The sequence below is a fragment of the Prionailurus bengalensis genome, chromosome A2 (genome assembly GCF_016509475.1).
Source record: "Prionailurus bengalensis isolate Pbe53 chromosome A2, Fcat_Pben_1.1_paternal_pri, whole genome shotgun sequence".
Classification (NCBI taxonomy): Eukaryota; Metazoa; Chordata; class Mammalia; order Carnivora; family Felidae; genus Prionailurus; species Prionailurus bengalensis.
The window spans coordinates 3,205,723-3,218,504 of record NC_057348.1 but is presented as its reverse complement, the minus strand read 5'-3'; the positions used below and the strand labels follow the sequence as shown (position 1 = coordinate 3,218,504).

At 57.8% G+C, this 12,782-nt stretch overlaps 1 protein-coding gene across 3 annotated transcripts; it reads left to right on the top strand.

Moving 5' to 3' along the window:
• The first annotated feature begins 4,722 nt into the window (after nucleotides 1-4,722).
• Nucleotides 4,723-12,608, top strand: STAP2 (signal transducing adaptor family member 2). Of its 3 annotated transcripts, XM_043586201.1 has the most exons (14): nucleotides 4,723-5,101; nucleotides 7,133-7,213; nucleotides 7,360-7,431; nucleotides 7,582-7,704; nucleotides 8,661-8,717; nucleotides 9,208-9,308; nucleotides 9,506-9,640; nucleotides 10,477-10,546; nucleotides 10,640-10,742; nucleotides 10,874-10,948; nucleotides 11,742-11,897; nucleotides 11,986-12,087; nucleotides 12,165-12,239; nucleotides 12,475-12,608. In XM_043586201.1, the coding sequence occupies exons 1-14, from the start codon at nucleotides 5,000-5,002 to the stop codon at nucleotides 12,561-12,563; spliced, it is 1,341 nt and encodes a 446-aa protein (XP_043442136.1). In that variant the 5' UTR covers nucleotides 4,723-4,999; the 3' UTR covers nucleotides 12,564-12,608. The 3 variants fall into 3 exon arrangements, with proteins under 3 accessions (XP_043442136.1, XP_043442139.1, XP_043442138.1); XM_043586204.1 differs by lacking the exon at nucleotides 7,133-7,213 and having other exon boundaries at nucleotides 4,724-5,101; XM_043586203.1 differs by lacking the exon at nucleotides 12,165-12,239 and having other exon boundaries at nucleotides 4,724-5,101.
• Nucleotides 12,609-12,782: the final 174 nt, after the last annotated feature.

Below are 12,782 nucleotides of genomic sequence, written 5' to 3'. Positions count from 1 at the left end.
CACGGCTCCGCCCCGAGGGGGAGGGGCCCCAGCCTGGGGGCGGGAGGGGGGCTCGGCCTGCCCGCGCGAGCCGGGACCCGGAGGCCTCGCGCCTGTCCACGGGCAGAGCCGGGGACTCATCCCTCCGGGACCATCGGGAAAACGGAGGCTCGAGGCCACCTTCCGTGGGAGGCGCGTGGCAACCTACCAAGCGGGGAAACTGAGGCCCCGGGCCTTTCGCTTTCGGGGAACTAGTGGCTCCACTGGGGCGGCCTGTTATTGGATTTAGACCCGGAGCTGGGGGGGAAGGGGGACTCAGTTCACTAGGACCGGGCGGGGTGGGACACTTGAGGGACCAGAAGTCTCAGCTGTGGAGACCAGGGGAGAAACCCCCGGAGAACGAGCCACAGCGCCCTGGGGCTGCAGGCCGAATGGGGAAGGGCTAAAGCGCCCAAGGCGGAGCGCCCGGCTGGCTCAGTCCGTAAAGCAGGCGCCTGTTGATCTCGGGGCTGTAAGTTCGAGTTCCATGTTGGGTGTAGAGACTACTTTAAAAATAAAAAAATTTAAGTAATAATAAAAATAAATAAAGCGCCTGAGCCGGACGTCAGTCTCTAAAGGGTTAACTCCCATTCCCCTGGGCCGATTCCACGGTTGGGCCCAAGCGGAGCCCAACAACCAATTATAGGAGGGTCATTTAAACTTCAACCAATAGGCAGCAGTCGTGGGATTCCCTCCAGCCAATCAATGTGAAACCGCTGCTTCCGCCAAACGCGTAGCCCTCGGCCAATCACAGGAGCCCCCGGGCCTCACGTATCCTTTCAGTTGTAGAGTGTGGTCCTGTGCCAGCCAATCAGATCCCGGGTCAGAACGTGCCCTCAGGCTGGCACGCCCCCCAACTTCCCACGCCTCCTCGCGCCTGGCTGTCGGAGGCGGAGCCGAGTTGGGTGTTCGCGGATCGGTTTCAGTGCCGTCCTTTGTCCCTGGTCCCTGGCCCAAGACCTTTGCTCTGAGGCGCAGCGGCACCTCCCAGGACTAGGAGTCCCCAGGCCCTGGCAGGGCTGCAAGCCTGGGGTGGGGCCTTTCCGAAACTGCTGGGAGTTACGGGCTCGGCTCAACCCCGGACCGGTGTACTCCTCCCAGTTTGAAAGCGGGGACGGGACGTTGGGGGAGGGGGGGATGTTATGGGACGGTGGTCTGCAATCAACGGACCTGGCTCCAGATCCTGGTCCACCACATCCCAGCCCTGTGACTTTGGCCAAGTGGCTCCGCGTCTCTGTTTCACCATGGGGACGATCATAATGACTCCCTCAAGGTTGTTAACGAATGGGGCATCACAAGAATTAAGAGCTGGACAAATGGGAATTAATACTCTTTTTTTGTCAAGCCCACGCCTCCTGCTGCAGTTTCCCCACACAGACACCCCCCACCGCAGGTCCAGCCACCAACTGGGCATGCCCCAGCAGCCCTGGACTCTTGACCTCAGTTTAGTCCCCCATGTCCTTGCCCACGTTCCTTTGACTCTGTTCCCCAAATCCTGGACCGGACCTCCTCCTCCCAGCTGGGCCCTGGTCATCACCTTGAGCCTCAGACCTCTATACACAGCCTCCACCTCATCCACCTTCCACACTGGCCCCAGAGGGATCTTACCAAAATGCAACTGTGACCACCTCCCTCCCCTACTCTAAATCCTTCTATGGCTCCCATTGCCTTTGATAAATACAATTAAAACAAACTGCTGTGACCTTATTAACCATTTATGGCACCCCCTTTTGAAAAATTTTTTAACTAAATTTAATTTTTTTTTAATATTCATTTTTGAGGGAGAGAGCAAGTGTGAGCACTAGTCGAGGAGAGGCAGAGAGAGACAGAATCCCAAGCAGGTTCCACGCCCAGTGTGGAGCCTGATGCAGGGCTCTATCCCAGGACCCCGGGAGCATGACCCGAGCCGAAATCAGACACTCAACTAACTGAGCCACCCAGGTGCCTCTATGGCATCCCTTTATGGCAGGCATTGTTATTAACTTTATTAGTTCATCAGATGAAAAGATTGCCAAGTCACACGGCTCTTGAGTGGATTGCAAAGGCTATTTTTTGCTATGTGTATAAAGTCCAGGCAGCCCTATAATGATTAAGGAAATTGAATTTGTAATTTTAAGACTCCTCAAAAATAAATCTCCGTGCCCACATGGAGAATTGTAAGAAAGATTCAAAGAATTAACACCACTTTTTTTAAAAGAAATGTCTTCCAGAAGCTTGAAGAGGAGGGAACATTTTCCAATTCATTTAATTTTTTTTTGAGAGAGAGAGAGTGCGTGCGTAAGCGGGGGAGGAGAAGAGAGTGAGAGAGAGAAAAGAGAATCCCAAGCAGGCTCCACACTGTCAGCGCAGATCCCTTCCCGGGGCGAGCTGAAATTAAGAGTCAGACACTCAGGCGACTGCGCCACCCAGGCGCGCGCCCCCCACCCCCCACCCCCCAATTCACTTTATGAAGCTAGCATTACCCTGAAACCAACACCAGATGAGGACGATACAAAAACATTTTAAAAAGAAAGAAAAGGACAGACCGTATTCCTCATGATTACAGGCACGCACACACACACAAAAATCGCTAACAAAATATTAGGAAGTAGAATTTGGCCATGTGTTAGATTACATGGCAAAGGGGATTTAAGGTGCAGATGGAACTTAAATTTCTAATCAACTGCCTTGAAGATAAAGAAATTAGCCTGGATTGGCTGGGTGGGGGCGATGCCATCACAGGGGTCCTTAAAAGCAGACGACAGTAGTCACAACAGAAGAAATTCGGAGTGATGTGATGTAAGGATTCTGCCTGTATTTGCTGGTTTTGGAGATGGAGAAAGGGGACCATGAGTCAAGGAACCCAAGAAGCTTCTAGAAACTGGAAAAGGCAGGGAAATCGAGTCATCTTCTGAGCCTCCAGGGAAGAATGCATCTCTGGCAACCCCTTGATTTCGGTTCTGTGAGATCCACGAAATACATGTGTGTCGTTTTAAGCGTCCACGCTTGAGGTAATTTGTCAGAGCAGCCACAGGAAACGAACGCGCAAACTAAGGAAGAAAGGTCTCCGACAAGATCATTTCAACTGATACAGAAAAGGCATTGGACAAAACTCAACACCCATGCCTGGTAAAAACTCTCAGCAAACTAGAAACAGATGGAAAGCAACTCACCTGCAGTTAACATTGTACTCGATGCGGAAAGACCAGTCGCTTTCCCGGTAACAGAGCGAACAGGGCAAGGATGTTCACGCTCGCCACCCGTATCCAACGCAGTCCTGGAAATTCCAGCCAGTGCAATAAGGCAAGAAAAGGAAATGAGGGGCATACCGATTGGAAAGGAAGAAATAAAACTCGCCCTGTTTGCAGATGATAGGATGGCCTTCCTAGAAAATGCCAAGATGCGAACAGGAATACCTCGTTCTAAGGAGCTTCACTTTATTCTGCTTCACAAATAGTGCCTTTTTTTTTTTTTTAACAAATTGAAGGTTTGCGAAAACGCCACATCAAACGGCACCACTTTTCCAACGGCATTTGCTGACTTTGTGTCTCGTTTTGGTAATTCTCGTACTATTCCAAACATTTCCATTATCGCTGTATACTTCTGGTGGCTCATGGGAAGAGGGCAAACTATTAACAGTACCGGGAATTTGGAAGTTGTTTCCAACCCTCATGGATGACGCTGAGAGAGAGAGAGGCAAACCAAGAAATGGACGGCTTAAAAAAAATTTTTTTGGGGGGCGCCTGGGTGGCGCAGTCGGTTAAGCGTCCGACTTCAGCCAGGTCACGATCTCGCGGTCCGTGGGTTCGAGCCCCGCGTCAGGCTCTGGGCTGATGGCTCGGAGCCTGGAGCCTGTTTCCGATTCTGTGTCTCCCTCTCTCTCTCTGCCCCTCCCCCGTTCATGCTCTGTCTCTCTCTGTCCCAAAAATAAAATAAAAACGTTGAAAAAAAGAATGAAGGGGAAAGGAGAGGAGGGGAGGGGAGGGGAGGGAAGGGATTCTTAACTACAGAGAACAAACAGCTGGTTACCAGAGGAGAGGTGGGGGGGGGGAGGGGATGGGTGAGATAGGTGATGGGGACAAAGGAGTGCACTTGTCCTGATGAGCACTGGGTGTTGTACGGAAGGCAGTGTTGAATAACTATATGGTACACCTGAAACTAATATTACTGAAATTTACATAAAAGCTTCAAAGAGTTTTTAAAATGTTTATTTGGGGGAGGGGGGCAGGGGCAAAGAGGGAGGGGAGGCAGAGGGTCCTAAGCGATCCTAAGCGGGCCCTGTGCTGACAGCAGAGAGCCAGACGCAGGGCTGGAACTCAGGAGCTGTGAGATCCTGACCTGAGCCTAAGTCCAAAGGTTAACCGACTGAGCCACCCAGGCGCCCCTTAATAGATATTAAGGCGCCCCTTAGATACATTTTTTTTAAAACTGGAGACGCCTGGGTGGCTCAGCAGTTGGTGGCTCAGTTGACTCTTGTCAAAGAGTTGACATCTCCTGTCTGCTCCCAGTGACACACAGGTGCGATTCCTATCAAAATCCCAGTAAGATTTTTTTTTTTTTTTTGGAGATTTAGGGAAGATTGGTATAGCAGGCAGGCAGCTTAAGGGGCACGCAGACCTTCATGCGATGTCCCTGTTGTGTCCTCTCTGGACACACGCACTGCCACGCGGGCACCAGGCTCCTCCCTTCTCACATCCAGACCTTTGCTTAGGCAGGTCCCTCCTCCCGGGGCGCCCTCTGCCCAGTCCCCGCTCAGCACTGAGAGCCTCCCAGTGGCTCCCTCCTCCCCAGCTCCAGCGGGCCTCCCAGACTCCTTGGGGAGACCAGAGAGGCTGGGATTTCCCTAGGACCTGCCTGGCCCAGCACCCGCCCAGCACCTGGCAGGGGAGGGAGCTGGGGAGCTGACAGAAGAAAAAATTCCCCTGGAACCGGTTTCTCTGCTTCCTGGCCCAGCTGGGGCACCCACCCCAGGGAGAGGCCAAGGCCAAAGACCCGGGCCACCATGGCCTCAGCCCTAAGCCCACCCCGGGTCCCCAAACCCAAAGGCGCTCTACCTTCACACTACTACGAGAACTTTCTGGAGAAGAAGGGACCCTGTGACCGGGTAAGGCACTGCTGGGCTCCTGGGTGGCTGCACTCACCTCTCTGAGCCTGGATCTTCACACCTGGCCGAGGGGGCGGGGTGGGTAGTGGCTGGGGCCGGGCGCCTGCTGGGGGTGCTGGAAAAGGTTCTGCCCACCCTCTGGCTGTCTCTGACTCTGGTCTATCTCTTTCTCTGTGTCTCTCCCTGCCTGTCTGCCTCCCTCTGTCTCCCTCTTGGTCTCTCTTCTCTTTCTCTTGGATACAAACAGATCGGGGACTTCCCCCAGGAAGTGGAAAACCTTCTGGCTCCCAGGTCCCAGCCCCACACTAACCTTGAGCCGAGCCTCAGCTGCGGGGGGGTCAAGGCCAGGAGAGATAGCTGAGGGGGCCGCATCTGGCAGGACCAGAGAGGGATGCAAGCCCAGTCCCTCCTTCCCTGAGGCGCCCCACCCCCCACACTTGTCTCATCTTCTGCTACAACCCCAAACACCCACCTACTGCGTTCCCTGGCCACCCCCACCGCCACTGCGGATTGCGGTCCCCTCCTCCTTTCCTTGTGCCTCCAAGTGCCCACCCCCCGCCGCCCCCCCTCAGGCCTACACACCATCTAGGCCACAGGGGTCCCCACGTCTTCCTGACTCCCAGGCCTTGTGCAAGGGACTCCCCATCGTTGTGCCTCGGTTTTCTCTATTACACAATGGGTATAGTAGGGCCGTAACCATGGTTACTGGAGAAGGGGTCTGGGGTCCTGACTCCGCAAGCACTGTTCACTGGTATTAACGCACCCAATTCTTTCAGCGGCCTCTGCGGTAGGTTCCTCTTTATCGCCATTTCATGGGTGGGGAAACTGAGGCACGGAGAGCTTAAATACCTTGTGCAATGGCGTATAGTGGGTACACGACAAAGCAGGTCTGACCTGCTGAGTTTAATCACTTACTGCTCTGCTCCCAGGGCCAAGCACATGGTCAGTCCTCAGTAAATGTCACTTAAATGTATCTACGGACAGATGGGTAGGTGGATGGATGGGTATGTCGATGGTTGGACAGACATAGAGATGGATGGGTGGCTGGGTAGATAAGTGGATGAACAGATGAATGGGCAGGCAGATGGACAGATGGATAGGTGGACTGATGATGGCTACTGGGCATCAATATGAAAACTATCCTCATTATCATTACGGACTAATGAAAGTACCTCCTCCTCCCGGAAGTCTTCCCGGATTTCCCAGTTGGAGGGCCTTTCTCCAGATCTCAAGGCCTAGGGTTTGTCCCTCTCGGGGTACTGATTACTCTTCCCTGGAAGATTTAGTATCTATGCTTTCTTTTTAGTTTTTAAACGTTTATTTATTTTTGAGAGACAGACAGTGTGTGAGTGGGGGAGGGGCAGAGAGAGAGAGAGGAGGGAGGCACAGAATCGGAAGCAGGCTCCAGGCTCCGAGGAGCTGTCAGCGCAGAGCCCGACGCGGGGCTCGAACCCACGAACTGTGAGATCGTGACCTGAGCTGAGGTTGGACGCTCAACCGACTGAGCCCCCCCAGGCGCCCGAGTATCTATGCTTTCTATATTCTTCTGGAAGACAACCTATTTAGAAACAGAAGCCATGTCCCAGGTCGTATTTAGCCTCTGCAACAGAACTGGGTGCAGAGCAGATGTTCAGGGAATATTTGCTGGGAAAAAACCAAACAAACCCATTCTCTTACCATCTGAGCTGTATCAGCCCCCTTGGACCACCAGAGAGTTAGGACATTTATAATTCAGAATCCTGGGGGCAAATCCTGAATCGGCAATAACTTCCAGAGTCCAGAACCTTGTGAAATTCTGAGACCGCAGACTCAGGCCCACAGGAGACCCCAATACATATTTACGGGGTGGACAAGGAGAAGGGGGTGTATGTGTGCGAAAATGGGTACATAGATGGGTGGGTGGGTGGACGGTTAGTTCAACTTACTCCTGGATCTCCTGCCTCTGTACACTGGCCAGGGGCGGGGCGGAGGCAGGGCGCTGCTCTGCATTCCCCATTCCATCAAGGAGGATTCTTTGGTCCTTTCTCAAAGAACAACAGATCCCCAGAAGTTGGGCCATGGATGGGGAGGGCCTCCCAGAGAAGGCGACGTTCGTTCAAAGACCCAAAGCAGGTGATGAAGGAAACTGATGATCTGGGGAAAGAGTCTCCAGGCAGAGGAAACGGCCAGTGCCAAGGTCCTGAGGCAGGAGTGGGTGCCATGGAGGTACCCGGATTTCCCTTCTCACCTCCTTCTCTTTCTCTACCTTTGGTCCCCAGGATTACAAGAAATTCTGGGCAGGCCTCAAGGGTTGCACTCTCTATTTCTATAATAGCAATCGGGACTCCCAGGTAAGGAGGGGAATGAGCTGGTCGCCCCCCCCTCCCCGCCCCCCTCCTTTGACCTCAGGGACCAAGCATAGAGGGCGGGTGTTTCGGCCAAGCCAGAGGGCCTGGGGAGCCACAAGCCTGGCGCTCAGACCCCTGCTTCCGGATCCCCAGCACGTGGAGAAGTTAGACCTAACGGCACTTGTGAAGCTCACAGATGACCCACCCTGGGGAAGCTCCCGAGACCCAGGCATCCATTTCAGCCTGGTCCTCCGGAACCAGGAGATCAGGTTCAAGGTAGGCCCCTCCCTCCTTGTCACACTTACCACTAACACACACTAGCATGGAGTCGCACGGAGGCTACCGCTGGGTTGGTGACACTGGCCGAGTCACTTGACTTCTCTAGGCCTTGGGTTCTTCGCCTGCAAAATGGGACAGTACATAGAGAGGAGCCAGAACAGCACGCCAGCCGCAAGGATGGACCCCCCCCCCCCTTCCCCGGCCATCGTTCAACCTTGCAGCTAAGGTTATCGAGCGCCTCCCGTGTGCCAGACATTCTCCCGGTTGCAGTGAACAGGACACTTAACACTCCTCCCCGTTGTGGAGTTTGCAGTCGAGCGGGGGAGGCACACAGTACACAATACGAGTGCGTAAAACGTATCTGGAGGGGCAGGCGGCAGGAGACGCTTGGAAAAAGCGCTAGGGAATGGACGCAGCGCGCTCAGGGTTACCATGTTAAACAGGGCGACCGGGGAAAGCCTCACCGAGACCCGCAGGTGAGGGAACCGGCTCGTAGATACCTGTGCAAAGGCTCGTGTGAGTCTGAAGAGCCGGGAGGAAGAAGAGGAGGGGGAGGGGGGAGGAGCGGGAGGCTGCTGGGCAGCGGGAGGGAGGGGAGAGACGGAGGGAGGAGGGCAGGGAGGGGACAGGGCGTGGGGTGCAGGGCTTTGTGGGCCCTAGGGAGGACTTGGGCTTTTACCCCAAAGCAGACGGGAGCCCGGGGAGGGTTTAGAGCATTGGAGATACAGGATCTGATTTGTATTGTTTTCAAACTTGACGCAGTAACATTAAAGAATTCTATCCCACTTTCCTGAGGACTTATGATGTCCAGACATCCTAAAGTAACCCGGGTCCCAACTCGTTTAATCTTCAAAAGAACCCTTGGAAAACAGTGGCTATTATTCCTCGTTCCCATTTCACAGATGAATTGACCGAGGCTCATCGCCATGGGCTCTTTTTCTGTCCCTCCGCAGGTAGAGAGCCTGGAGTCTCGGGAGATGTGGAAAGGCTTCATCCTGACGGTGGTAGAGGTAAGACTGGGTGCCTCCTCGGGGACCCTCTTTTCTCCTTCGACGCCACAGTCCTCAACCAGGCCCCCAGAGTCTCCTACAGGGGTCTCACGCTGGCGGCCTCTGAGCCCAACGCAGCCCGCAGCCCGCAACGGCTTCTGTTTTTGCCAACGGTGTTAAAACTGGGAAAGTGATCTGCCATTATTTAGGAGCCAGGAGTTTTTGTCAACATTCCTGATCTCTGCTTTAGTCCTTTGTCCCCTGTCTGGCCCCGCAGCCTGTAGAGTTTTGAGAGCCTACATTCGAGCATCTGATCTGTCCTTCGCCTCCCTGAAGTCTCTTCACCCCTGCCCTGAGGAGGCGCAGGGTCGCTCTGGAGCCCCCAGGCCCGGGTTCCCATCCTGGCTGCCTGGGCCCGCACCCCGACCTCAGGGTGTCCCCTCGGTGACGCGGGCACCAGCCGCCCGTGCCCTGACGTCCAGGCGCCCTCGGGTGCCTCATCGCCCCTCAGCTCCGCATCCCGTCCAACCTGACCCTGCTGCCCGGACACCTGTACATGATGGCCGAGGCCCTGGCCAAAGAGGAGGCGCGCCGCGCGCTCGAGGTGCCCTCGTGAGTGCCCCGCCGGGCCGCGCAGCCCCGGGACGGCGGCGGGCGGAGGCGCGGGGCCCGAGGGGCGGCCGGCGGGGTCTGCGGGGAATCCCGTCTTCCGGGACGAGGTCCACGTGCCGGGGGCGGGGCTCCGCGGGAGGGTGTGGCCGCGCCCCAGGGGCGGGGCCTGCGCGGAGTGAGGGACGCGTCCGCCCCAGCTGCTTCCTGAAGGTGAGCCGGCTGGAGGCGCAGCTGCTCCTGGAGCGCTACCCCGAGTGCGGAAACCTGCTGCTGCGGCCCAGCGGGGACGGAACGGGCGGCGTGTCGGTCACCACGCGCCAGACGCTCAATGGGTGCGCATGCGCGGCGCCGGGATGGGCGGAGGGACGCGGTCTCCGGGGGGCGGGGCCAGAGTTCGGTGGGGGGGGGTGGGATCCCGAGGCCGGCCCCTCCCCGGAATGGGGGGGTGGGGTCCACGCCTGGGGGCGGAGCCAAGGGCCGGACGGAGGACCCCTTTGGGGGAGTGGTTAGATCCTGAGGCGGGGGCGGGTCTCTATAGGTGAGGTCAGACCCTTGGGTGAGGATGGGCTCTTCGGGGCGGAATCGGGGCCGGGTCTGGACCTCCGGAGCAAGGAAGAAATCAAATCCAGGGGTGGTAACCAGCCCTTTGGGCGGAATCAGGACTTGTGGGTGGAGTCATAGGCCGGTCTTCCCCTTGAACCAGGGTGGTTGAATCAGGCTTTGGAGGTCCACTTTGGGGACGGATCAGAGCCTGGCCCTAAATCCTTCTTTGGGATAGCCAGGTGAAGGGTAGGGCCACATCGAAGGCGGAGTTAGAACCCACGGGCGGGGCCTCACGGAGGTGGAGCCATCAGGGAGTGGCCCTCCACATCGAAGGCGGAGTTAGAATCCATGGGGCGGGGCCAGAGGAGGGGCGGGGCCTCCCGGGGTGGCGCCATCAGGGCGCGGCCATCCTTAGGGGCAGTGCCAAGACAGCGGCGGGGTCTTCCTGGGGGGCGGGGGTGTGCAGTCAGTAGAGGGCCTGATTCTCCCGGGAGAGTCACGCCAGGTCGGGGCACGGTCACTGTGCGGAGGACCAGGTTAGCCCCTCCGTGGGGGCGGAGCCAGGACGAGGGGCGGGTTCCTCCTGGGCCTGCGCCAGCCCCCTCACTCACCACTTCCTGGGCAGGTCGTCGGTGGTCCGGCACTACAAGGTGAAGCACGAGGGCCCCAAGTATGTGATCGACGTGGAGGAGCCGGTGAGCGTTGGGCTGGGGTACTGGAAAACGCGGGGGGGGGGGGTCTGCGCCCCTTCCCCAGCAGCCCCGACTGCGACCTCTACCCGCCTCCAGTTCTCCTGCGACTCACTCGACGCAGTGGTCAACTATTTCGTGACACGCACCAAGAAATCGCTGGTGCCCTTCCTGCCAGACGAGGACTATGAGAAGGTGCTAGGTGAGTGCGGCCTCAGGGAACTCCGGGAACCCAGTACGTGCCTCTCCCTCCCCTGCCCCCCCCCCCCCACGGGGCACCCCTGGATCAACCCCCAGCCGCCGCGCCTCCTCTAGGACCACTCTCTGTTCCAGGCTACTTGGAGGCGGATAACGAGAACGGCGAGAGTGTGTGGGTGGCACGCGAGGCCCCCGCGCCCCGAGGCCCAGGTGATGCCCCCGCCCTGCAGCCACCGCTGGGCCATAGTGCAGAGAGACCTGGGACCCACATGGCGCCGCCCGTGTCCAGTCTTGGACCCAGAGTTACAAGGACCCAGAAGTTACCCAGACCCTGCCCTCCGGGTTGTGGAGCGGGGGACAGAGCTGGACACACTTCCAGCCCTGTGGGGTTGAACCTGGGGCTGAAGACAGCGGTGCCTAGAGTTGGGGAGAGAAAGGGGGGAGGCTTCCTGGAGGAGGCGCTGTTTGCTTAAGGCCTCAAAGGATTTCAGTAGGTTGAGATGGGCAATGGAGGGGATGGAGGGCTCACCTGGAGCGACATCTACCCAGAGATGGGAACCGGGGTGGCTATTGAGAAAGGGGTGGGGGGGGGGATCCCGTTTACAAGGCGGGAAGACGATGCTAGGAAGGCCTCTGGGCTGAGCAGACGCTGGGGGGCCCCTTGTGCACAGTGGGCACGAATGTGCACACATACACACACCTTAAGCCACAATCGCGTGTGTGGACACGAATGCTCACTGGCGAGCACAAATTTGGTCACGTATAGGCACGTGGGTGCACACGCTAACGCGGACAAATACTAGCACCCTCGCGGTGGCAGGCACGTATCCACGCATTCAGGTGCGCGTACAAACCCTCTGCCTGCATTCAACTGTGCAGATTCACTCGGTGTGCCAGATTATGCGACACAGGGACACAGACACCGACTCCTGGGTGAGCGTGTGTAAGAACCACGCACGCGCAGGGTCACACGCGTGAATCTGGCGACTGCGTTTCTCACCAGGTCCCGCACCCCCCTCGGGTGGCCCCAGGCAGCTGCCTCCCGTGCCCGTCACACCCGTGTCGAGCCCGAACAAGCTCACCCCACTCCCGAACGAGGATGAGAACTACGTGGTCCCCATCGCACACGCCCCAGCCGCCACCTACGTGAACGGGGACGGTAGGTGGGGGCGGGGGGGGGAGACGGGGACAGGGGAGGAGGCTGAAAGGTAGACGTGACGTGACGTGCCACACCTTTGTCCACACAGTGCCTTCCCCTAGTTGGCCGGTCATCCGGAAGCTCAAGAAGGTGGCCAAGGTTCAGGCAAAGCCTCCAAAGCTGCCAAAGCCACCCGTTGCGCCCAAGCCAGGTAGGGGTCCCGCCCCCAAGCCCTTCCCTTGTCCGGTGGAGAGCCGGCCTCAGTCCCTCCTCTGCCCCCTCCTCCAGAGCCCCAAGGCCTCAATGGCGGCCTGGCCAAGAAACCGGCGGGCAACTCAGCGCAGGCTTTCTTCCCCGCGACAGGTGAGGCGTTTGGGGGTCCGTGCGGCCGGTGACCCGTGCTGTCACGCGGGACCCACACTCCGAAGGGCCCCACGCTTGGCTTAACGCTGTGCGGTCTTGAAACCCCTCAAGGCTTTTGAATAGATTTTCATTTTTCACGGGGCCCACAGATTCTGCGGGTGGGGTGGGGGGACAGCGTGGGCTGGGGACCCCTGATGCGGCTGAAGTCCCCCCGCCCCCCCCCCCCCCCAACCAGGCCTGGCGGATTTGACCGCCGAGCTGGAAGAGAAGCTGCGGAGGAGACGGGCGCTGGAACACTCGGCCAGACACGCTGGGGACCTGTGAGCCAGAGAGGCAGACCCCCCCTCCCAGAATAAAAGCTCAAGTGACCCCAGGGCCTCTGCGTCTGGCCTGGGCGGGGGGGGGGGGCGGGAGGCAGTGGGGGTCTGGTAGACGTCTGCCCACAGCTGGCCCCTCTTAGCAAAACCTGCCACCCGGCCCTACAAGAGAAGCCCACTTTACAGCCAGGAAAGCCGAGGTCCAGAAAGGTTTGGGGCACACCCA

Coding starts and splice junctions, on each gene's coding strand:
- STAP2 (XM_043586201.1), top strand. CDS start 5,000: ATGGCCTCAGCCCTAAGCCCACCCCGGGTCCCCAAACCCAAAGGCGCT. Junction 10,743..10,873: donor GGACTATGAGAAGGTGCTAG/GTGAGTGCGGCC, acceptor TCTCTGTTCCAG/GCTACTTGGAGGCGGATAAC. Junction 12,088..12,164: donor ACCCGTTGCGCCCAAGCCAG/GTAGGGGTCCCG, acceptor CCCCTCCTCCAG/AGCCCCAAGGCCTCAATGGC.